Source organism: Narcine bancroftii, chromosome 1, assembly GCF_036971445.1.
Source record: "Narcine bancroftii isolate sNarBan1 chromosome 1, sNarBan1.hap1, whole genome shotgun sequence".
Classification (NCBI taxonomy): domain Eukaryota; kingdom Metazoa; phylum Chordata; class Chondrichthyes; order Torpediniformes; family Narcinidae; genus Narcine; species Narcine bancroftii.
Window position 1 is genome coordinate 374213419 of NC_091469.1, and position 25745 is coordinate 374239163.

Below are 25745 nucleotides of genomic sequence, written 5' to 3' on the forward strand. Positions count from 1 at the left end.
AATTGTCATTGGCCCATTTTCTTTGGCGTTATGAAACCATGCACATAATGAGTCAATTAGGTACGATTAAAACAGTGGTTTTCAACCTCTTTCTTTCCGCCCACATACCACCTTAAGCAATCCCTTACTCATCACAGAGCAAAATGGACATGTTAAGGTGGAAATTAGCAGTAGTAATCTCTACTATCTTAAGTGGGAGAATATGTTCAGAGAATAGGTTTATGTTAGTGGCAGGCTAATCACTGATTGTAAAAATAAGGGAGGTGTCATAGCTGGTTTATGTTTGGATTTTATCTAGGCTGGGATTATAATTAAATATTTAAAAATAATTAGTTGTAACAAAATAAAGAAATTCTTACTTAGCTTTAAGAAAATGCATTGTGACAAGTTGGTGAATAAAAACTGTCTAGTCAGTGGCATCACTAGGGTTGGTGTCACCCAGTGCAGTAACTCATGGTGTCATTTCCTCCCCCACCCCCCACACCCCCCCCCGCCATGGATCTCCTCCCATGCCAGACCATCAGAATCCTTTGTAATATTTTTTTGTCTCATGTTACTTGTAAATTGTAATTCCCGTGTATCACCAAATGTAATGGCAATAGTAGTGAGATAAACTAGAAAAATTAATATTACACCTTTAAATTTCCCTTACTGATCACAGAATGTATGTATAATATATAATTGTAAAAATATAGAATAATATATGATAAATATAGTTATAAATTGCTGAAATGTAATTTTTCTTAGATTATTTTGTTTTGTAAAATCATTCTACATAGAATTACAACATTCTTAGTTACAATATTATTAGTAATTGAGTGGAAACCTTTTTTGATTTTTCTCCTTTTCCTTTAATTACTACTTCATTCTCAAAAAAGTTATTGATATAGGTTCACAAATATTAATTACCCCAATATTGTAGCTAAAAAACCTGAAAATTTGACAAAAGCAGCAACTATGAAAACACCAGCAGCAGTGAAAACAACAGCGCATGCTTATAGTGCGTGGAGACGTGACCACGAGATTCGAAGCATCATTGTAATTAGGTAATAATTACAGCTCTGACCGGAGCGCATTAGAAGGTTCAAAAAGTAAATTAGCATCGAGTTTTAGCCTTTTAGGTATATTGATACATGTAAACTGGGCTTACAAAATATGTTTTTGTTGTTATAACTAACTACAGGGATATTTTTATGAAAAAAATACATTTCTGCTGAAACACTGCACAAAACTTTTAGAGACAGTCATTTTGGTGTCAGCCCCTGTAATGATGTCACCCAGTATCCACACCTCCCTTGTGACCCCAGTGGTTACAGTGTAGCAAATATGGCAGCCAATTCACATCTAATTATACCACAAATGGTAATGAGGAAACATACTGGCTGAAAGATACATTTTGAGGACTCTTTTGCTATACAAAAAATGACGCGTTAGGATCTTGTAATGTGCGGGTGAGGCCTCAGTTTAAATCTCCGACTCAAAGGAAGCAGCCAGTCAAATGTAGCACTCATTACTGGATTAGTATAATTTTTAACCAAAAATAGACTTTGTTCACAATAAATTATTTACAAAGTGAAAACTGTTCAAAGTCTCCTTCCACCCTTAGTTACATTTCCATCACTGCACATTGTTGCTTTCATTTCTATTCATGCAATTACTACCACTATAGTATCTTGTTTTTACTACCCCCCCCCCCCCCGTTGTTTGAGGAGCTTTCCCTCGATCTCAGCCCCTCAATGCCCAGTAATGGGAGGACTCTAGACAGTCATCCTTCCCCACAGCACCTTTGCGTTGGTTGTGCCAAGGCTCAGTGTGTCCCTCAGCACCTACTCCTGCAGCCTAGAATGTGCCAGTCAGCAGCATTTTCAGACAGACTTCTCCGTGGGCTGAAAGACCAATAGGTTTTGGGCAGACCCAATTTCTTCATTCATCGAGTTGATGGTCTTCTAGCATTTCTGGATATCTGACTGTATGCAACCCCGGGAAAAGCCTGCATATCAGAGAGCCCTCTAAAATGTTGCTGTTGGGTTTGAACTGTGACAAGGATCCCTGTATCCTTCTGCACAGACTCTTAACAAAACAGCATTCTTCAAAGAGGTGGGTGATGGACAACCAGTTGCTGCAGACACTAATGTGGTGTAAGGATGACAAGGTTAGTGGTGGACTTTGCCTGCCAGCTCCTGACTGATGAGAGTGATATTTGATCTTTGGAGCAGGATCTTCTACTTTAATCTCAGCTGGACACATCCATTAAAAAAGACTGTTATGTGTGCCAGACATAGGATTCGAAGATAATTATAAACTAAAGCTCATTCAGCATGGTTCTGTTCATCCATTCAGAAAACCCATTTCATTACATGTTCTTGAGGGTTTTTCTTTTGAGGAGAATTAGAGATGTAAGCTTACACTGAAGAGAACATCAGGAGGGCAAAAATGGGCTTGAGAGGCATATAAGGTAAAATAGCTTCCAAAAACAAAAAATTCCTTAAGGGTGACTATGGCCCTATAAGCATCAATGTCATTTTTGAATGGAGTCAAAGTCTTAAATTAATATTTCTTGACTATATTTACCCTGGTCATAGAAGCCAGGAAAATAATAGTGACATTTTGAAACAGAAGCATATTACAAAGAGGTGGTGCTAGTGGTCTTAAATCTCATAAGATGAATAAATCCCTGGAGCCCAAGTGTGTCCTTGGACTTTGTAGGAAGCAAGGGAAGAAATTGGTGATGGCCTGGCAGAGAATTTTCTATCATCATTAGCCTTGGGTGAGGTACCAGAAGATTGGAGAGTGGCTAATATTGTGCCTTTATTTAAGGGCTTCAGATACAAGCCAGGGAACTATAGGAAGATGAGCCTAACATCAGTGTTCAGAAAGTTACTGGAGTGAACTTTAGAGACAGGATCTCCCTGTATTTGGAAAGGCAGGAACTGATTCATGATAGTCAGCTTAGGTTGGGATGATGTGTAATCAAGGAGAGGTACTTGAAGGTTTCAGTTTTGATGTACACCTGATAGCCTTTTCATCCATGTGAAATCGGTACCTGGTATGAGAGATGCAATTGAAGCTGTTGTGGCTTCATGCTGCAGTGGTTTAGAATTGAAAGTTGCATCAAGCATACACTACAAAAATGGGTCATTTGACCCCACAGATCAATGTTGATACCTATTCCCATCTCTCTAATTCTCAGCCGATCAACATGCTCTTTATTCATTATTCCCTTAAATATTGCTGTCTGTGTCAATTACTCACTGCTACCCTGGAAGGAGTAAAAATTCAGACTAAATGATTGGATATGATTTGTTGAGGATAGCTGCATCATCTCTGTATTCTTGAACTGCATATAATGAGGCATTTTGAGAGTGTTCCAGGATAGGCCTGTATCTGCACCACCTCAAAGCCAGAACAGTATATCTTTTGTCAAACCGGAACTATACGCAGTACTCCAGGTATGGAGAACTACCAATCCTTTGCTCATTTATTATTATTCATTGTTATTATTCATCAATAAGGACGTTTTGGGCCTTCAGGCCTGATCCTGTATTCATGAAGATCACGGCTGAACTTCTATCTCAAATTCATTTTGCAGCACCATCGTTGATTCTCTTAATATTCAGAAATCCATATTTTGAATAAAATCAATAAATAGCCCTTTACTTTCTTCTGGTGTAGAGATTTCCAAAGGTTCATCTTGTCTTCGACCAAAATGTTCTACCCCTCTATCCTGTTCGCCCCTTGCCCTATGCTCATTGCTCAGATGAAGCATCCTTTTAGCATTTAAAATGTGCAGCCCTCTCAATATTATGGAGGTTTTGATTAAATCTATTCCCATTCTTCTGAACTTTGGAGAATACAGTGCCAGTCTATTAATCTTTCTTCTTTAAGCAAACTCGCCACCAAAGAAGCAGTCTAGTCGCACTCACGCAATAGGAAACATCCTTTCTTGGGCAAGAAGACTAGAACGGCACAAAATTCCAGGCATGGTCTCACCAAGATCCTGCAGAATTCTGAGAAGACATCCTTGCTTCTATCTCCAACCCCCATGTTTTTATCAGCTTTCAGGTTCACCAACCTCTCCAGTACTATTTTGGACTAGAAGTCTTGTTTGCTGGATCCTTGGTTCCCCTAATATATCTGGAAAGGTTTTCTGGCTTCAATGAAGACCAGATATGATGTAGTTGTTTAATACTTGTGCCATCTCCTTTTATCCCTTTCAGATCCCTGTAGATTCTGATCTGTAAGATACCCTCATTTGCCAGATTCTTTCATACAGTAGATTCTTTTGCATTTTTCAGTCTGGTGATTTTTTTTATTTGTTTGTTTATTGCAACAAAGCTATCACCATAAGTTATGATCTGTAACTCTCTTCCCCATTGCTCTCCACCACATATTTAGGAGCAGGTCCCCAAAAAGTTTTAATTAATACAATGGCATTTTTAAATGTGAGATTGATGGTTTTTTCATGGGCGAAGGTATGAAAAGGGGACATGCTTTTAAAATCAAAATCACCTGTTGTCCAAATGGTGGGTCAGACGCCAGGCATTAATTTAGTAGTTAATTCCTATAGGTTTGTGCTTTGGACACCATTGTATTATTCCACAATGCTTCCTAGTATTTTTTGTATGCCTTTTAAAACTTCCATTGGCATAGGTGTGGTGTCTCTTTAAATATGCACCACTTTTTTTTTCAGGTTACCACACAATTCTTTAGTCATTGTAATTGGTGACAGGAAACAAACTGGTGTTGAGTTCAAGGAAGAAGGCTTTGAGTTGATCAGTGAACAGTTTCAAAAATAACCGCAAGGATAAGATTGCTACAATTCCTCTGCACAAATAACTTATTTTACTTTTGTATCTGGTGTGTGTTTTGTTCAAATTTGTGCCCATAATTAATATAATTGAAGAAAATTCATAGGGGAGACCCTTCATTTTTTGCAAGGTGCTTATTCTGCAATTGATTGGTTTTGGGTATGAGCTGTGGAAAAATATTCAACAAGTAACAACATAATGCATGAATGACCTCATCAATGATGTATCAATACTGTTGTGATATACCAGGAAATGTTGTGATACTGTTGTGATATACCAGGAAATGAACAATGAACATTTTGAAAAGTACAAAATAATCACCAAATGCAAATTATTGCTTTCTCTCTGTTACTTCACTTAGGACAAATAAGACTGCAATACTGTTCTTTGCAGTGCTCAGTTCATCTGAATTACATGAGCCCCTTTCCCACTTGCCAGTGAACCCAGGAATCGAACTCCAATCAGCCTTTAAAGTGGCAAGTGTGAAAGCAAAATCTGCTTAACACCAGCGTTAGATGATGTCATCTCATGCGTGGGATTGCCAGCCTCGACCCCTTGTACAATCCCCAGCATTTGCAGTTGCCGGCATTGAGATCAGGCAAGTGTGAAACGGGCAATTGCATTGCAGGTACTTTCTATTAAAGGTAGAACAGGACTAAACGCTGGGGATAAACCCTTGCAAGTGTGAAAGCGTCCATTGTCCCAGTTAGGACCCCCATTCCTATCCCAGCACACTGAACGGCCAATTCACTGGGATGCAAGTGTGAAAGGTTCTATTGATACTCAGTCTAAATGAACAATCTAGAAACTTTTGAGAAGTTTCTAAAGTCTAAAGCCCCTTTCACATTTGCAAGTGCTCTCAGAAATTAATGGCCAATTGGCCTTTAACATGTCTAGTGTGAAAGGAAAATCTCAATGCCAGCGTCAGATGATGTCATCTCACGCCGGAGATTGACGGCCTAAACCCCTAGTACAATCCCCAGCATCAGCAGACGCCGGCGTTGCGGTCAGGAAAGTGTAGAATGGGCAATTCCATTGTGGTATTGAATTGACCCAAGTTTTTGCAAGCATGCAGGAACGTGAAGGAAGAAAAGATTAGAATGAAGGGATAAACTTTGCTGTGGGAAAGTCGCAGAGAGAGAGAGAGGGAAAAAGCAATGGTGAACCTGACTTCCCAGAATGCTGTGTGCCAGAGAAACCCCTCCATGAGTGCTCCATGCATGCAGCCGTGCACATACCCTTTCTCTGCTACACGAAATTCTGGGAGGGCAGGTCCACCGTCGCTTTATCCCATAGTATTTATAAATTGTACACGATAGTACTACCAACTTTCCCATGCTGTATAAATTGTACACGATGTAGTGCGCGTCGAAAGAACCAAAGACTTGTTGATCCAAACCAAGGCTTTTATTAACTAAAAGCCAGGAGCATATCACAAGTAGGTCAACCAGTCCAGAATGTCCTGGCCTGGCTAGGAGCAATCCTTTAAGACCTGCCAGTAGGTGTGGCTACACTCTCAGCCAATCACAGTCATCCTACACTACCATCTGTACATATGTACATATACACATTGGTGATAGAATCGATACTATCACACATGATAGTACTACCAACTTTTGCACGCTGTATAAATTGTACACGATAGCACTACCAACTTTCCCATGCTGTATAAATTGTACACGATAGCACTACCAACTTTCCCACACTGTATAAATTGTGTACTATAGCTCTACCAACTTTCCCACGCTGTTTAAAAATTGTCCACTATTGCTATTTATTTCTAGCACTTTCCCACGGTTTTATATAAAGGTTTATATGGTCAGTACAACAAAAAGGGCTGAAGGGTTCATACTGTGCTGTACAAAAAGCTTAATTATGTAATAATTAGGCATGATTAATTTTGTTCAAATATAAGATCATAATACATTGATCAAGATTTAGAGCAGGTCCACCATCGCTCGATGTGTCATGGCATTACCAGTAGAAGGTAGAACAGTCCCTCTTTGCAAGCGTGAAAGCGTTTGGTGTCCCAGTTAGGAGTGGTCAAGAGTGAACTGCAAAAACTCTATTCCTATCCCGAGGTTCTGAATGGCTGATTTAGTGGGACACAAGTGTGAAAGGGGCTTAAAACGAACCACTGTTGTGACTGCAGGATGTATCATCTAAGATGCTCATCCTCTCCCAAATTTCTGACCTCCACTATTTAAGAGGATGAGGGCATCATGCTGAAAAATACTCCGCTCTCAATCCTTGCTGGGTCATATTCTGTCATAACTAGATTAGGATCTTGTGAAATTCTAACTATCACCAATGCAGAGTGCAATGGTATAAGGAGATGGTCCACCTCCCCCATTTTGAATGTAAATCGCAGCCTGCAATAAATCCTGGCCTTGCCTGCAGTGCCCAGAATGGATTAAAGAGAGTTGTGTAACCCAGTTGCTATTTTCAGAGAGAGCTTCAGCTTTAAATAAAGAAGTTTATAATTTCACAATGAAGTAAGGAAAGTTTCCCATTGTCTCAGAAGTATCATTAATGTAGTGAACAGGAAGCTCCCATATGGCGATCCTACATATTTGTCATCGGGATCAGGTCAAACTACATCCACCAGAGACTTATGGAACAAGAGGAGCTCATTCTGCTGAGAGCAGTTGAGCTGGCAGGTGTCCTTCCAGAATATGGAGGCCTACTCGACAGATAACGTTGCCGTGTCGTGGTTGCTTGGGTGCTGCCATCTTGGGAAATACCACCATCCCTGTGCTCAGCTCACAAGTCGACCACAGCACCAGTGGTCCATGAACGCCTCCCGCTGCTTTCGCCCAGTTCCATTGGTGACCTGACCACAGACTCCGGGAAGATCAGAAGTGCTAATTCTACGGCCTGGGCAAGCACTGAAGGGAACATTGCCCAGTAAAGGATTCAATCTGCTCCAGCTGTGGGAAGAAGGAACACTACGGCAAAGTGTGCAAGTCTAAACCCCCTTCTTAGCAGCGCCTCATGGGGGCTGCCATCCTGGATGCCGCCATCGCTGGGAGCCAGCAGCCCCATGTGTGGACTGTAACTCCAGCATTTCTGCCCTCATTGGAACAGATGTCCAATCCACCATGCAGTAATGGTATTGCAAATGTTTTCCTGCTCAACAAAATAAATTCAGATACAGCACAAGTTGATCAATATTTAGAATATGCTCATTGATGCATTGCCACATAGCTGAACTGTTATGATTCAGTACTGAAAAACTGCCTGTGACATGCAATATGGATGTCTCTTATTGCAGTTGCTCTCCACTGTTGAATTGTACATATGATAACAGGCCCAAGTGAACTCTCCTATATTTAAAATCAAATTACCTCCTGAACTTTCTGGGCCATACAATGGAAATCAGAAATAGTGTAGTGCATATATATGATTTCAGCCTTTTAATTACAGTTAAAAATACAAGTAATAGATACACAAAGACCGATTGCTTCCTTTGTCAAATGGTTCTTTAAATTGTTGTTGATTGATCAATCCCTACCTCCTCATTTTTGGATACTCTTGGCATTTGAAGGGCTTGAATTTATCTTTTCCTATTTTGATGGCCTTGAGCATTTTACAGCCAATGACATAGCTTTTATGTATATGTCAACTTTTTAATGTTGCAGAACGACAGTTAATTCTACCCTTCCTCAAATAACAATGAAAAATGGAACACAATTCATGGTCAAGTTGTATGTCTGGTAAATGTTAGCCAGGCCAACAATAAAAAAAATATTGAACTAGTAAATTAGATTCTAACTTTACGATTGAGTTCCCTTCAAAGGGGGAAAAAAAATATGAACAACTTCCTTATCTTGCTATAAAGCAAACCCTGTTTATCCTTGGCCTGTCATGAAGCAAGATCGATTAGAAAAGTATAATCATTATTGAATAACTCTCTTCTATAGTCTTCTACCAAATTATTTATCTACAGTATGCCTGCTTTTGAGTTGGCTCTCTGGAGCAATCCATGCTACAAGACAACACAGGCAAGCTCCTCAACTCTATCTCCACTACATCGATAACTACATTAGTGCTGCCTCCTGCGCCCATAATGAGCTCATCAATTTTATCCCCTTTTCTGCTAACCTTCACCGCAAATTCACTTGGTCCATTTCTGGGGACACTCTTCCCTTTCTTGATCTCCCTGTCTCCATCTTGGGAGGCAAACTTCCTTTAAATCATTCCTTTTAATCATTCTCCTCTCACCTTAAACTTATTGCCCTCTAGTTTTCGAGCAGAAAGCAAACTGCTGGAGGAGCTCAGTGGCTCAGGCAGCATCAGTGAAGATAGAGGGATGGTCGACATTTAGTGATATTTAGTGATGATACCCTCCATTGGTACTGAGAGTATAGAGGGGAGCTAGCCAGGATAAAGTGATACAGGATACAGTGGCCGCCCATGCAGACATTCTGTGGCGCCTAAAACAGTAAGGTGAAAGACCCACAGAAATCAGTGCTGCGTCACACCCAAAAGTCCAGGCTCCACAAGTAGCAGCGACAAGGGTGGACGTTCCCCCGAACCAACGTGACCCCGTGACAATGGTGATGGTGGATGGCCACCATAACATTGGGAGGAATTCTCCCGCGCAAATTTCTAGTTGGCACAGATGTGGAGGATAGTGTCCTTCCTCCTTCTAATAAATTCCCGAGCCCCCGCACTGTATCGCCAGCTCTTTGTAGTTATTGGTATGCAATTGGGAGTCAGCTTCAGTAACAGCAAGGGGGTGCGGAGAAACAATATTTAGGGTGGAGAGACCGTTTGTGGCGCCTGGCTTTTGGGATCTTTTGTTCTGCACCGTGAATGGAGGCAGTGGGCCAGAGTACTCTATCGTCACACTTTTAAGATGACACAGGAAGTCCAGGCCCAGCAACACAGGAGCAAACAAATCCTTCAGTACATAACATTGGAACTTACAAAATTCCCGTACCGCCCTCCAACTTTTACACTTATACAATACCCCTGGATCGACACAGAGTGTGACTGTGAAGCTAGGAAAATATAATAGTCCATCAGGAACACTCTTAAGTTGTACCACAGAGCCATTGCAGAATTTAGAAAGCTCTCATTGAAGCCAGTGTCTACTAAGCAATCAGTCAAATATTCATTTACCCTCACCTCCATTGTTGAGTTATTCAATTGGTGAAGAATTTCCTGATCCAGGACAACCTATGCCAGTGCTCCAGAAACCCTGTCACTCCCCACTCTCTCCTCTTGGCCCACAGGCAAACAAGATGATGTTGACTACGAGGTGTGGCAAGATGGCTGCCATAGCTTCCCGTGATGCTTTATTTCCAGTGGCAGGTCTCACCATAAAGAGCAGCACAGAGAGGCTGAGGCCGGGACTTCAGGACTCAGGCATGAGTCGAACAATGATTCGGGGGTTGCATATGAAGTCACCCTTTTTGGGTTCCATTTAGCCCGGCAGACCATCACCCAGTGCCATTGCTTACCGCATCCTGAGCACATGGAGTCCTTCGCGGGTCATTGGATGTAGGGGTGCTGTGCCTGTCCACAGAAGTAGCATCTATGGTCACAGCAGTCGGTGCTGGGGCTGCAAGGGTCACTGGCGCCCCAATGATCTGATCCTCTGAAAAGGACCAGTTTCGCCTGTGAGGTTGTCAGCTCCCAGATGGGCCTGCTCGAGTGCCTTTGCCAGCTCCAGGGTGCTGGTCAAGTCTTTCTTCCCCAACTCTAGCAGTCACTGCTTCACTTACCTTGACCTCACTCCTGCCACGAGGGTGTCCTGGATTTGTTCCTTTTCTCTCAACCGGGCCGTGGCCGCTTCATAGTAGCATTTTTTGGTCAGGGCCCATAGTTCAAAAACATAGTCATCCAGCGACTCATCTGGACGTTGCCAGCGTTGAGAGAGTCGGTGTCTCGCCAGCATGTCATTCTGAGGCCTCATGTAGCAGATCTTCAAGCCTTCTATGGCTGACTTGTATGTGACACAATCTCTAATGACAGCGAACCCCTTGGGGCCTACACCAATATAAACCCTGGTTTTCCTCAGATTCACCTGAGGACTATTGTTCCTACTGGTTATTGTTAGCTATTAAAAGCATGTTTGTACTCCTCACTTGACTCTCAGTGCATTCAGTCATGATACAATTTTAATGACTAAACTTTGAAGCCCTGCGGAACCCAGGCATGCTCCAGATTGACTGTCTGTCTCCTGAGGCCCCAGAGGAATTCACATACTGGCTGGAGTGCTTCCAGTCCTACCTGATGGCCACACAACTCGGATAGTCTTCGGAGACCGGCCCTTCCCTCTCGAGTCGGCCCCAAGGGGTTCACTGTCATTAGAGACTGTGCCACATACAAGTCGGCCATAGGAGGCTTGAAGACCCACTACATGAAGCCTCAGAATTACATGCTGGTGAGACACCGACTCTCTCAACGCTGGCAATGTCCAGATGAGTCGCTGGATGATTATGTTTTTGAACTATGGGCCCTGACCAGAAAATGCTCCTATAAGATCTTTTATAATAGGCTTTAAGACACACCAAATCATATACAAACTAAAACTGCTGGGTGAACACAGTGAATCAAGTAGTATCAGTCCGAGAAAAAGAATGATCAAAGTTTCAAGTTGGAACCCTTCATCAAGACAGAGAGTGCAGATGGTCATTATGAGGACAGAGTGGAGGGATTAGACCAGGACCAGGAGGGGTGTAATGAACCAGGGAGAGGTGAAGGCCGATGGACAGAAGAAGAGAGTGAGGGGTGGACTTGGGAGTCAGAGGTAGTTGATTGGCACGGAGGGGAAATTTGTATTTCATAAACAACACTCGTCTCCTGAGTTTGAACTCAACCCTCCACTCATTCACTGTTTGAAACTTTGCATGGTCTTCCTAATTTCAATTTTATTCTTAAGTTTGCACCAGTTGTGTTTGGAATTATTAGTGCAGAGTTGCAAATGGGACTCTCTTTGATCAGACCCACAGGATTCTGTGCCCCATCTGTAGGTAAACTGTAGTCTCAGCATTAGAGGCTATTTTCTTTCTATTTTTGTCTCCATCCAGTTTTGAACAAGGATGCTTCTTTCAATTCTAACAGGAAAGGACTTATCCACATTTGCTGATGTCAAATATATGTTTTATTTGCAGTGTCAGATCAGATACAATTTATTGTCATTCATTAAAACAGAATGTAATATTACACAAAATTGCTTTTACCATGCCTTAAGGCAGGCAAAGATTTTCCATTAGCAATGCCTGGCACTCCTTACATTATCAGAAAGTGAAGCAAAAGAATGTCTCCCCAGAGACATTGAGTATCCTTGGATTTGCCTCTAACACGGCCGCATTCTCTGCAGCCACACGACTCCAGTGCAGCTGCTCATGCGTGCGACCAGGCCAACCCACAAACACATCCGAGAAGTAGCAACATAACGAATAAAGTATCTTATACCAGTGAACACGGGCAAACGAGTTGCAAAAAAAACCCCAAAAAGTCAGGCTGTAACTCACCAGAAATTGGGGTCAACAACCACTTGCAGAACCACGGAATGCCAGCCTTTGCGATTGTAGTAGGCCGCAGAGTCCACACTAGGGGTGGTAATCGATGGCGCCAGCACACATTGGGTAGCCCCTTCCACAAAGCCGTCAATTGTCTCCTGGAGGCATGTTCCACTTGGCAGGAAGATGAAACGCTTACCGAGGACGCCCTTCAAGGCTACTGTCACCTGCCATACCACCATACACACAGTGCTGATGCCTATCCCGAAAATGGTACTGATGGATCGACACTCACAAGGGGTTGCATACCACCACAGGGCCACAGCCAGTCAAATTCCCGGCACCAATGGATGCTGCGCATCTGGTCTTTGAGGCCGCAGGTGAGTTTCAGTGAGTTCCAGCATGAAGTTGAAGGTGCCCCACGTCATTACGGAAGTGTCTCCTCCACTTGTCATCATCAAATTTGGTGAGGACATTACTACAGAATGCAACCCCTTTGGATCTGTTCAACCTCCATACAGACCGATTTGTGATCACGGGCAGTTGACTTAAAAGCAGCATTCGCATCCACATCCGTCTGCGGTGCCTACGCTCTGTAAGCCTTTCCACCTCCATCTGCTGCCTGCTGGCTAACAACCTTTGCAGGAATTATCCTCTGATCTCACTTACACCATGTTCAGATCGCATGGAGCTGATAAGAACATCAACATATTTCATGATCTCACCAAGGATTTTGCGTATCTCGTCCTGGATGCTGACACAGGCTGACAACATCCCCATTAGCATTTCCCTTCTGTCCTTCATGCTCCCGATTCTATGTTCCACTTCACCCCAACGCGCTGTCATGACGTCAAGGCAGCTTGGGCGGGATTAGGCCACTATCCCAAGGAGCTGGTGTTCGCTGGTAGATGGCTATCAGTCAGCTGGCACGTTCAATTGCCAGAAAGGCGTCCACTCCATGGCCACCTGAACGTGCCAGCTGCACTCCCCCAGCCAGGACTGCTGGTACATGATCTTCGTGGGAACACCTGAAAGTGCCTTAACAGATGTTGCATCCTCGTTCTCAGTGCTGTTATTGGAAGTTCCAATCCATGTAATTTTTCACATTGAAAACTGACCATAAGTCACAGTATTCAGAGAATAAGAGGTTATATCCTACCAGAGGAGTTTGTGAATTAGAATTCAGCACAAATATATTTGGAAATATGAAACCAGTAGCATTAGATTCTGAAACTGCATATTTTAAACTAAAACTGGTTCAATTATCCCTTTCAGGAAAAGAAACTAATCCACTCTCTTGATGATAAAGCCTTCATGAAGGGATCTGGCCCGAAACATTGATAAATTTTTTTTCCCACTGTTCAATCCACTGAGCTCCTCCAGCAAATTGTTTTGTTCTTTTGCTCTGGATTCCAGTATCTGTAGCCACTTGTGCATCTCCAATCCAATCTATATTTGATTTCAGTTCAAGATTTTAAAATCTATTTCATGAAATGAAGGTGAAAAGGTAACGGTTCTGTTATTGTCATGTGATATTACTTTTAGAATGTATCATACATGAATTCTTTAACTTTGTCTACCGTAAGGAAGACAGAGAGTCACCAATTTGTCATGTGCCCCTCACAGAAATGAAATCCCAGCAAGGAACAAACTTGCAACCCCTGGTTTACAAGGCGAGTGCTCTAACCAGAGTTATCAGAGCTTCTGTGTAGTCGATTTGATTGCATAATTTGCTACAAAACATGCCCATGTTCATGACAGTGGTTCATGAAGGTGCATTAAAAATATTCATCTTGCCTTATTGAGAATAAATAAGATGTTTCAGAAACAAAATTCTTAAAAACAAAAGTTGTGGATAAAGGAACAGAATGAGGAGTGGTGGACACGCAAAACTAGGATGCTTAATTTTCCTTCTTTCTACCCTCAGATGAATTGTTATGACCGGAACTTACGGAAAATTGGACCTGAAGAGGAGAGCAGCCCCAATGATCTTGTAACTCCTCCAGCACATTCAAGAGTCAATGGTTGGACCTTACCTCTCCATTCCTTCCAGCTAATTGCCTGGATGATCTATATCTACCTGGCAATTGTTGCCTTTGGAATTTATATACCAATGTTGCAATATGCTTGGAAGTACATTGGTTATGTTGTATCCTTCCCAGAATGTGGCAGGCTTTGTTGAGTTTGTGTGTATTTGTAGGCTGGGCTCCGATCGTTCCCCTTGAAATGTAATGATTTCCTCTCCATGAAAATAATATCATCAAATGAGTTGGATACTTGTTGGGCTGAGGGAAGAGAAGCAGGTTGACACTTGTCCATCAAATTCTGTCTCTTTCCAATTGGGGTGAAAAAGTTGTGCACTGAATGCAGTATGTTGGGTGTTCCATGAAAACTCTGGAATAAAAATCAGGTTTCGTTAACCAAGCTAGTCGTGGTGCCACAGGAAGTGATTGTTTCTTGAACCCACCTGGTAATTCACTACATTAATTTCGGACCTGCAGTCTGAATCTAATTTGCCCAATGTATGATACTCGTTCAAAATGATGTGGTTGAGTCATTACTGCAAGAAATGCTAGCCTTTACAGCTGTACTCACAGTTTCTGAATGAATATAACAGTCCTTTTTGACACAGGGCATCCATTATTAGTATGAGAAAATGTCTAACAACAAAAGGCAATTGATTTAAAAATAAACTGGCACTAACCATTTTCAACTGCAATGGATAAAAAGAAATGGTGCCCACAATCAACAGTGACTTTCTGCAGCTGAAGAGGTCCCTACTACATTGTGCAGCAAAAAGTTTCATCAGAAACCTCTCCTTTATTTGTTCTCCCCCCCTCCCTCCTGTTAATTGTTAATTTATTGTTAACTGTATTGATCCTCAAGACAATAACATAAATTCCCTAGCTCATCTTTGAAATAGCGCCAATAATAGACATTCTACCTCCTACAAAATGAGGTCCTTCCACATTGCACTGGAATGTGAGTGGTTTTATGAACCTGGAACAGAATTTGAACCTTTCACTCAGAGTTCAAGGCTGCAGAACCACAGCTGAAACTGAACACACACATTTCAACAGCATGACATCCAGGTTTGGGTGGGGGAGGGGGGGCTCAAATAAAAGAGGTTCCTGGTGAAACTTGCTGCTGCACTGTTGTTGGAATTAAAGAGGGAATTGGTCAATGCATGAATTGTGCATCACACTTACGCCGTAATAGATCACTTGGCTTCTTAACACATGCAGTACATTTCAACAGTATGAGACATTCATCCCCACAGATTGAGAAAAGCACTAATGTAGCATATGTTCCATGTGCAGCAGACGAATTTTCTCATAAAATAAACAAGCTTTTGGAACTCAGCTGCTTCAAATTTCAAATATGCATTATGGGTTTAATAATTGTGTAGTAGTCGGAACAATATTCGCTTAGCAAGGACCAGTAAACAATGTTCAAGATGCTGCACAGACCATCCGTAAATCTTGCATTACAAACTGAGTTTATTGTAGTGTGAAAACCTGTCTCTGTCCTTCCTCAGGCTACATCGATGAGGTCAATGTAGTCTCAGTGATGAATGGAAAATAAAATGAAGCCTTTTCCTGAGGAACATGCATCTGTGTTCCCAAAACAAATTGTTTGGGGTAGTCAACATTGTACTGTTGCAAGTAATGTAGTGGGTCACGTCTCCAGAATGGAGGACCATCGCCTTCCCAAGATCGTATTATATGGCGAGCTCTCCACTGGCCACTGTGACAGAGGTGCACCAAAGAAAAGGTACAAGGACTGCCTAAAGAAATCTCTTGGTGCCTGCCACATTGACCACCGCCAGTGGGCTGATAACGCCTCAAACCGTGCATCTTGGCGCCTCACAGTTTGGCGGGCAGCAGCCTCCTTTGAAGAAGACCGCAGAGCCCACCTCACTGACAAAAGGCAAAGGAGGAAAAACCCAACACCCAACCCCAACCAACCAATTTTCCCTTGCAACCGCTGCAATCGTGTCTGCCTGTCCCGCATCGGACTGGTCAGCCACAAACGAGCCTGCAGCTGACGTGGACTTTTTTACCCCCTCCATAAATCTTCGTCCGCGAAGCCAAGCCAAAGAAGCAAAGAGTAACTTACATATGGCTAAAGATCATATATGCTATTTGTGATAATGGTTGATTATATATACTGACTAAATATTAAGATGACAAAAACATTCTTGCTCCTCTTCAAATATAATTTCAATGGGTCATTACTGCTGCTTAATACTGCACATTGTTCTAATGGTTTACCATTTCACCCAAAAGCATCTCGGACACTGCAGCAAGTCCTTGGCACTGAACTGAAGTGTTTGCCCAAACATCCTGAAATAGAACCTGAATCATGAAATTTCTGGATCAGTATTGTGGTAAAACACTGTTATGTGTAATTGTCTGGTCAGGCACACCTATTGGCTGATTGGACCTGTGGCCCCTTCCCCACAGGCTCCTGTATAAATGTGGCTGTTCCACAGCCCCCTCCTCAGTGAAGGACTTCGAACAGTGTGGCCGTGCCATCGTTCTTGTGTGAATAAAATGGATGCATCATCAATTACTCAAAAGACTGTTATTCAATTAAGTACAATGGCACATCCATACTGTTCAACTGTCCTGCACTGCGGAGGGGTCTGTGGAACAGCCTGTGGGGAGGAACCACAGGTACAATTGCCCAATAAGTGTGCCTGAACAGACAATTGTATATAACAGTGGTTTACTACAAGTATAAAGTATAATAAAGCCGCATTTGTGTTAGTGATATGTACAAGGAGTTTGTTTCATGTGGTATTTAACTCAGACATGTTCCGAATTGCCTCAACTGATTTGGTTCTCATGTAGACAGAAAAATGTCCAGCAGGACAAGACCAACTAGTTTGTCAAGTCTGTCCCTTCCAGTTACAACCCCTCAGGGTCTTGCAGGCCAACAAAATCCAGGTCACAGCTAACTACATTGTAGACTCATGGGTATCAGGTCAACTTTTCTCAGTTTCCCATCAATTAATAATATAGTTCTTTGAGTGTCTTGGTTTTCAAGCAAAACCATGGGTCACAAAGTTGATCATTTTTTATTTCCTCTCTTCCTAGAATTTAGATGTGGTCCTTAACAGTGGGTTCAGATAATTGGGTTGTTGTTTGTTTATCATTTAATTGTCCATATGGTTGCTGTATCTGTTGACCCAGCAGATAGCCGTGTGCGGGCCAAGAAGAATTATAATATTCCAATGCCAACACTTGACCGAGCCAAGCATCCCCATGTAATTCAGAACCAGCACTGCTACCTCTGTGAAGTAGATGTGTATGTATCTGCTCAGTTAACCCTTGTACATGACATGAACTGTGCACCTTTTGCTGTTTGGGTCTCCACTGTATGAGTAAAGAGTCTGGGATTATTGTAGAAGGTTGGATGATACATTGAACCAATTAACTTAGGAGTTTGTGAGCTTTGGCGATACAATGGGCTATATAGACCAGAGGATTCTAGGCTTGGCTGTGATCTTCAGGTCAGGTTGGCTTAGCCCACAGTGGAGCTTAAGAATTGTTTAACTTTAAGTTAGGGGAGAATTAGAAAGCACTGGAGGAAGGGACAGGGGGGAAATAAGCTTCCTCAACCAACTAGAACATGGAACAGTAGAGTACATGAATAGGCCCTTTAGCCTACTATGTTTGCACAGACCATGATGCCAAATTAAACTGAATCTTTTCTACCTGACTGCAACTCCATTCCTTGCATATTCATCTCCAAGTCTCATAAACACTACTATTACCTGCTTTCACCACTATTTCAACATCCCATTTTAGGCACGTGCCACTCTCTTTGATTTAAAAAAACCCAATCCCACGCATCTCCTTTAGATAACTCCATATCCCCACTACACATCTGAAATGCATGTCCTCTAGCATTTGATACTTTTGCCCAAGAACAGGATTTTGTCTGTATCTTCTGTCTATGCCTCTCATCACTTTATAAATGTTTATCAGGGAAAACAACCCAAGTTTGTCCAGCTTCTCATTACAGCTCACTTCCTCTAATCCAGACAACATCTTAGTAAATCCTTTCGCACCCTTTCCAATGCCTTCCTGTACAATGCAACCAGAATTGCACAGGTCTCCAAATTTAGCTGAAGCAAAGGTTTGTCTAAATGCAGCGTGATTTCCTGATTCAATGTCCTGCCCAATGAAAGGAAGCATGTCATATGTCTTCTTTACCATCCTTATGTGGCCATTTTCAGGGAGCATGGATTTGGACCATTAGATCTCTCGGCATAAACTCCGATGCTGTTAAGACTCCTGTCATTAACTGCATATTTTCCCCTTACATTTGAGTTTCCAAAGTGCAGCTCTTCACACTTGCTCAGATTAAACTCCATCTGCCATTTCTCTGCCTCATCTGTAACCAATTTTTACCCTGCTGTATCCTTCAATGGCCCTCTATACTTTCCAAAACTTCACCAATCTTTGTACCATCTGAAAACTTACAAATCTAAATTATTTAATGTATATGCAGAAGTAAAAGGGTCCCAGTACTAATCACCATGGAACACCATGGTGTTGAACTTCAGCCAGATAAGATCCTTCCACCACTAATCTCCGTCTTCTATGGACAGGCTAGTTCTGTATTTAATTTGTTCTGCAGATCTATGTTTCAGATCAGGTCTAAATTATAATTTATATCAGGTGTCTCTTGCTGGAAATTTCCATGGATAGATACAAAACAAAAAAAGAACTAACTTATTTTTCATTTGTATATGGGACATATGTGACACTAACAAGACCATAATTTCAGTGCCATCTCTTAATTTTATTTGAAGTTGGATGTGAATCACCATCTGAACTGGTGCAGTTCACATGGATGTAGATAGATTAGGATCTCCACTGTCTTGATCTAGTAGCAAAGAGGGAACAGTGATAGATTTTCCAACTTAAGGAAGTTATTACACGTGAAGGGAATCTTGTCAGTGCTAGCATTCCCATACACGTTCTGCCCTTGCAGCTGATAGATGGCACAGGCTTAGAAGAGTCTATGAAAGTTCCAGTAAGTTGCTGCAGTGCATTTAGCAGATGATGTGCCCTGCAGCCTCTGTGTTCCACTGATGGAGTGATTGGACTCTTAAGGTGATCAAGGGAGCTACTTTATCCTGAAAGTTGTTGAGTTTCTTGAGTGTGCTGATAGAGATGCATCGAGGCAAGATTTATATTTTGTAGACAGTTTAGACACATGCTTCAGTTAAGTTTTTAACAATGGTGAACCTCGGAGATTGATCACAAGGATTTTGGCAGTGATAGTGCCATTCAATGACCAGAGATGGTGGTTAATCATAGTGCTTTGTGTGATATATTGCTTATCATTTAGAAAGCAAAGCCTGAGTGTTGTCCAGGTTTTAGTTTGTGAGCCTGGAAAAGGAGGAACTTAACGGGTCAGGTGGTATCCAAGGGTAGAAATGGCCAGTCAATATTTTCTCATCAAGGCTTGTTTGACAGTATCTGCAAGACCTGCAAATTCTTCTGTTGAGAAGTTCAGGGAACGCAGATGCATGGGACCACCCAAATCTCTTTTTTTTAAAAAGAATTTCAAGCAAAATACTCTCCTGAGCAGTAAATGTGGCACTGAAATTTTGTTGTTGCTGGGGCGAAGTCCAAAAACAAGAAGGTGGCAGCACATCACCATCTAGACTGTGGCAGGTGAAGGCACTAGCCTCTTCTTGCTTCCTTAAGACCAGTCGGAGATAGGCAGTAAATGTTGGCATTGCTATATATTCCCACATCCTGTGAATGAATGAAAAACCTTTTGAAGATAAGGAAACATGAAAATTGCAAATGCTGGAATCATAAACAATGAGAATCTGGAGGAACTTAACAGGTCAGCCAGTATCCAAGGGTAGAAATGGCCAGTCAATATTTCAGATCAGGACCCTTTATCAAGACTAAAATAGGAAAAGGTGGTATCAAGGTGGGAAGAGGTGTTGTGTTTGGAAGAGTAGCTCTGTGGGTTCACAGAGAGACAAGTCTGGATACAAGTGTTACATTCACAGGTAACTTTAATGAATGCACAGGAGACAAACGGGAGAATGTCAAACAATGCTCAATTACTATAGTACTAAACAACTGTGAAAACATTCACATCAGACCCAGGTTGGACTCCGATACCATTGGCTGCCTATACTCTACACAATCACACACGTGTGCACACTCTACAAAAAGAGATGTTCAAACACCTTATCCATGACACAGTGATGACCACAGTAGCGAATGTCTGCGGCTTGGGCCATGGGCCAGAGGGAAAGAATGTGCTATGCATTGATGTTATATACAGTTCTGATCTGGGCATCTATTCAATAATGACCCAAGGTAATTTAAACGAGCCAACAACAATGTGCACTAATGGGTGGCCAGAATCCAACCTTGAATAACAGGTGATGTGATTTCCAAATAACTTTCAGATAGGGAGGACCTGCAATCCACAATATTCCAGGCAGGCAGGGAGGCCACATGCTTCTCCACAATCCAAAGCAGGGGAAGAGATGCGAGGGGCAGAAGCTAGGAAGTTGCTAATGAATGGGAAGAACTCACCAGAAATTGGGGTTACCTAAAGATTGGACATTTGCAGTTAGAGGTTGGAGATTTAATTATGCAATAAACGGTGTACATGAAGAAAATCTAGGTTGAAAAGAGACATTTATTCCATCATATCTCATTCCAATAGGCTACTGTATCTCTTGCTCAATCTCTAAAAGCTACCCATACATTTTTCAGTTTTCTGTTGCTTTCGTTTTAAACTTATCTATTCCAAGTTATTCCAATTTATTAATGTTCCTCTTTTTTTAAAATTCCACTTACGCAATCACTGTTGGCACGGTCATCTATTTCCAACCAGAACATTAATTTTCTTCCAATTCTCCCTAAAGAGAAAGATGCAGTGTTCTGGTTGGGAGAACAGCTGAAATTAATTTCGTTTTAATTTAAAAATATTGCCCTTTAGTTACTAACTCCCCATTTCTTGCAAATTTGCAATGTTTTAAACCGAGTTTTACCAAAGCTTGTTGCATTTAGAATCACTTTCAAAAGTTGATTTCTAATATTAAGTATCACTATTCGTTTCTCTTATTATTCTAATAGGTTCTGATGACTCTATAGGATTTTATTGTTAGGTTCAGTGGTTCTTGATTCATCTGAGTTTACATTAAGATTATGTTTTGAAAGCCCTCCCATAATAATTTTTCATGCTTTTTACTTTTATTCAAATGTTTCTTTTATTGTCAAGTAATAATACATTAAAAACATAATATACATATAACCAACCATATAAACCATTTACAGAGCAGAAACAGGCCATGTCTGATACACTTCAACTTTTGTCTGCCATAAGGCAAACAAAGAGTCACCATTGCTTGACCCCCCCCCCTCCCCCCTAACAAGAGGAGAAAGAAAAGGAAAGGTACTTCTCTTGGCTGTAAATGCCATGAAGCTTATCATTCCACGAGTATAACATGAGCGTCTTCTGTGGTAAAGAAACTTTAAGTGACTGTGTGCTGACCTGAATGAATCCTGCTGTTTTTCAGAGGAATGAAAGCCAAACATTGCAGCACTTGTAACAAATGCATTTCGGATTTTGATCATCATTGTAGATGGCTCAACAATTGTGTTGGAAGAAGAAACTACAGGTCAGTTACAATCACGTCAAAGACAACCTCATGAATCCATCATACTGAAACAAGGATGGATTTGGTTGATGGAAAATGATTTTGAAATTTCAGAGTCTTCACAGAATTGATAATAAGAATGAAAAGAATGTTTTAGCATTTTAAATCTCTACCTCTAACTCATCCTAAAGAATCCACAGCCCCGTTAAATCCCAAATACTTTTGCATCAGAATACGCAGTATCCAATTTCCATGAAGTCATGTGATATCCCACAAACAGCAGCGCGATAAATAACCAAACCTTTCTGCAGACTCCATTTAACATTACGTAATATCAGCAAGTGCTGTAAAGATTTAGTAGATTCTCACTATTGCATTGAAGTACTTGATTAGATCTTGTACTTGAGTCTGAAATTGCACTCTTATTGGGGAAAGAGTCTGAGTAACAGTGTGAAATTGTTTAACTGGTGGATTGTTGGATTTTCAAAGTGAGCCCTGACTTTGACTCCCCCACATTTAAACCATTTTCATTAAATCTCTTCCACTTAGCGACTTTTTCCATACTTAATCATATTAAACTTCGGCATTCTCCTCTTGCAGAGGAAAGCTGAGCCAATTGAGTTGTTTTAAATTGTTTAACTGCGGGCTGGCACGTACTGCCTGGAGTTCTGTGCTTAAAGAATTCCAGTGAAATCCTGGAATAATATATGCAGGGTGGCACGGTTAGCGTAGCAACGGTGCCAGTGACCAGGGTTCGAATCCAGCACTGTCTGTAAAGAGTTTATACATCCCCCCCCCCCACCCCCGTTTCTGCGTGTGTTTCCTCTGGGTGCTCCGGATTCCTCCCAACCTTCAAAATGTACCGTAGGTCGATTGGGTGTAATCGGGCAGAATGGGTTCGTGAGCTGAAGAGGCCTGTTATCGTGCTGTATGTCTAAATAAATAAATAGACTTCTCTCACACTTTGTGGAAAATACTTGATATGTGGCAAATTATGTTTAGATTTTTTTAGGGAAGGATATGTAAAAATTAACTATCTTCAGAAGGTATACATTGGCAGCAGGCATTTTAGCTATTTATATTAGTGAGGAGAAATGAACCATGAATTTTCTAAGTATTTGAATCTTTCAAGACTTCCTTGTTTCCAAAAAGCTTGTTCCTCTAAAAATCTTTTTTATTATATCTTGAGTCCAAATAGCTTAATCATTTACTTTATGGTCTTTTTTTTCTAAAAGGCTTTTTTTTCTGTTTGGACAGTAGTTATTTATAACTGATCTAATAATCTTGTTAGGATTCTGTCAGGTAACCTAAACAAGTAAGATATATAGTGGCATACTGTAAGTACCCACAAAAGGTCCTTAGAGCCAGATAGTTAATCATTAATATGTTCAACAAGTGCAAAGTTTGTATTTAACAGTTGCCAAGGTAGCAATGAAATACTAATTTACAAGTCAAACTGCATGTACTGAGACTTGCTAAATTTGATTTACTTTGAAACTCTTAAAAACATGGATCACTTTTGTAACTTATTTGTGCTCAGTCATTATTTTAAAACACTTTCAAAGATAGGTCCTTTCCTCTGCTGCCTTGTATTTCTCTCAGTCTAACTCAGCTAAATATTGGAGCAAATCTCTGGTGAGACCACACTTAGAATATTGTGTTCTGGTCACTTTGTTACAAGAAGGAATGTGGAAGCTATGGAGAGGGCACAGAGGAGATTTACCAGGATGTTGCCTCATGAGGCAAAGTTAACAGAGCTAGGACTTTTCTCTTTGGAGTGAGGAAGGATGAGAGATCACTTAATAGAGGTCTACAAAATTCTGAAAGGCATAAGTAGAGAGCCAGTGTGTTTTTCCTAGGGTGAGAGTAGCAAACACCTAAGGGAGGAAAGTTTAGGGGAGACATCATGGGTGAGTTTTTTTTACACAGACTTTTGGTTGCCTGGAATGCCTTCCCAGGGATGGGGCTGGATGTTGAAACATTAGCAACATTTTAGAGACTCTTAGTCAGACACACAGATGAAATAAAATTAGAGGGTTACATGATAGGAAGGGCTTAGTTTTGTTTTTTCTCTTTTCTTTTTTTTTGGAAGGAACATATAGATTGGCACAATATTATCCTGAAACCTCATTTCATAACGGTGTCAAATTTTGTCAGATGGCACTGCTATGAAACAACTTGGAACAATTATACATCATTGCATCTCATTTGATTTGTCCTCTATTTCTTTCATGATTCTCCTTTGCTTTGATTCTAAATCTACTTGGTCAAAGGAAATAATTTGATTATCCCATTGCTCATTCACGTTCCAGATATGCTTGCTCCTTTTTGCTTGCTGAGTAACCAATTTGGGTGGCCCTGTCACAGCCTTTGTTGGCAGCAGTCAGTAGCACATTATTCCACAATGTAGAAGAATGAGGGGAGATTTGATAGAGGTATTTAAAATTATGGGGTCTATAGGCAGAGTAAATGTAGGTAAACTTTTTCCACTGAGGGTAAGTATGATACAAACCAGAGAACATGGGTTAAATGTGAAAGGGGAAAAGTTTAGAGGAAGCATTAGGGGGAACTTCTTCACATAGAGAGTGGTGGGAGTGGAACGAGTGTGAGAAGAATTTGGACTGGTACATGGATAGGAGGGGTATAGAGGGCAATGGATTGGGTACAGGTCAGTGGGACTAGATGGAATAACAGTTTAGCACATGCTAGGAGGGCGGAAGGGCCTGTTTTCTGTGCCGTAGTGTTCTATAGTTCTAAAATTTTTTTGACCTGAAGGCTATAGAAAATATCTAGCCAATAATGTAGTTTCCTTAAAGCAAGGGCTGTGATTGTAGACCTCTTGTGTTCAATTATTTAGAAATCTGTTTTGCTAAACAGTCCCACAGCTCTCTAAAACCAGGCCAGAAATAAGGAATATCTGGGAGTGAGTAGCTGCTTCACTTGAAAAATTGAATAGTTTCAGTGGCTGAATAGTTTATTTAATCCATAAAACATAAGAGCAGAAATAGGTTATTCAGCCCATCAAGTCTGCCCCACTATTCAATCATGAGCTGATCCATCTTCTCACTCTGCACCACTGCCCGGCCTTCTCCCCATAGCCTTTGATGGCCTTAAATGCCCCAATGACCTGGCCTCCACAGCCATTTGTGGCAACAAACTCCACAGATTTACCACCCTCTGGCTGAAGAAATTCTGATGCATCTCTGTTTTAAGAAAATGCCCTTTAATGCTGAAATTGTACTCTTTGGTCCTGCATTCTCTTTCTACATCTACTCTGTTCACACCTTTCAACATTCAAAATATTTCAATGAGATTTCCCCTCATTCTCCTAAATTCCAATGAATATAGGCCAAGACCTGTCAAATGTTCCTCATATGATAATCCTTTAATTCCTGGAATCATCCTAGTGAACCTCCTTTGAACCTTCTCCAATATCAGCACATCCTTTCTTAAATGAGGAGCCCAAAACCGCTCACAATACTCCAAGTGAGGTCTCACCAGTGCCTTATAAAGCCTCAACATTCATTCACGTTCTTATATTCTTTTCCTCATGAAATGACCACCAGCATTGAATTTGCCTTCTTCACCACTGACTCAACGTGTAAGTTTACCTTCATGCTATCCTGTATGAGGACTCCCAGGGTCTATTTGCATCTGAGTATTTTCAATTTGCTCCCCATTCAAAAAAAAATAGACTGCTCATTTATTTTTTTCTACTAAAGTGCATGACTGTACAATTTCCAACATCATATTTCATTTGCCAATTTGGAGTAAATCTTGTGCATCCTACTCTTTAAATGATGCAGA

At 41.2% G+C, this 25745-nt stretch overlaps 2 protein-coding genes across 8 annotated transcripts in view; both read left to right on the plus strand.

Moving 5' to 3' along the window:
* brd9 (bromodomain containing 9) overlaps positions 1-14292 on the plus strand; it is a 159107-nt gene extending 144815 nt beyond the window's left edge. Inside the window, exon 17 of the mRNA XM_069913318.1 lies at positions 14211-14292. Coding sequence (XP_069769419.1) covers positions 14211-14224 — 14 coding nt within the window. The 3' untranslated portion in view covers positions 14225-14292. The remainder of the gene's footprint in view (positions 1-14210) is intronic.
* Positions 1-25745, plus strand: part of zdhhc11 (zinc finger DHHC-type containing 11) — a 126026-nt gene that overhangs the window by 70906 nt on the left and 29375 nt on the right. For 6 of the 7 annotated variants that reach the window (XR_011349784.1, XM_069913327.1, XM_069913325.1 and 3 more), the window contains exons 2-4: positions 14211-14432; positions 17418-17596; positions 21858-21959. Coding sequence is in view for 6 of the 7 variants with exons in the window: in XM_069913327.1 (XP_069769428.1) it covers positions 14211-14432; positions 17418-17596; positions 21858-21959 (503 nt within the window). In the remaining variant the exon portion in view is untranslated. Of the gene's footprint in view, positions 1-5169; positions 5407-14210; positions 14433-17417; positions 17597-21857; positions 21960-25745 lie in introns of all 7 variants that reach the window. The other variant, XM_069913326.1, reaches the window with a different exon arrangement.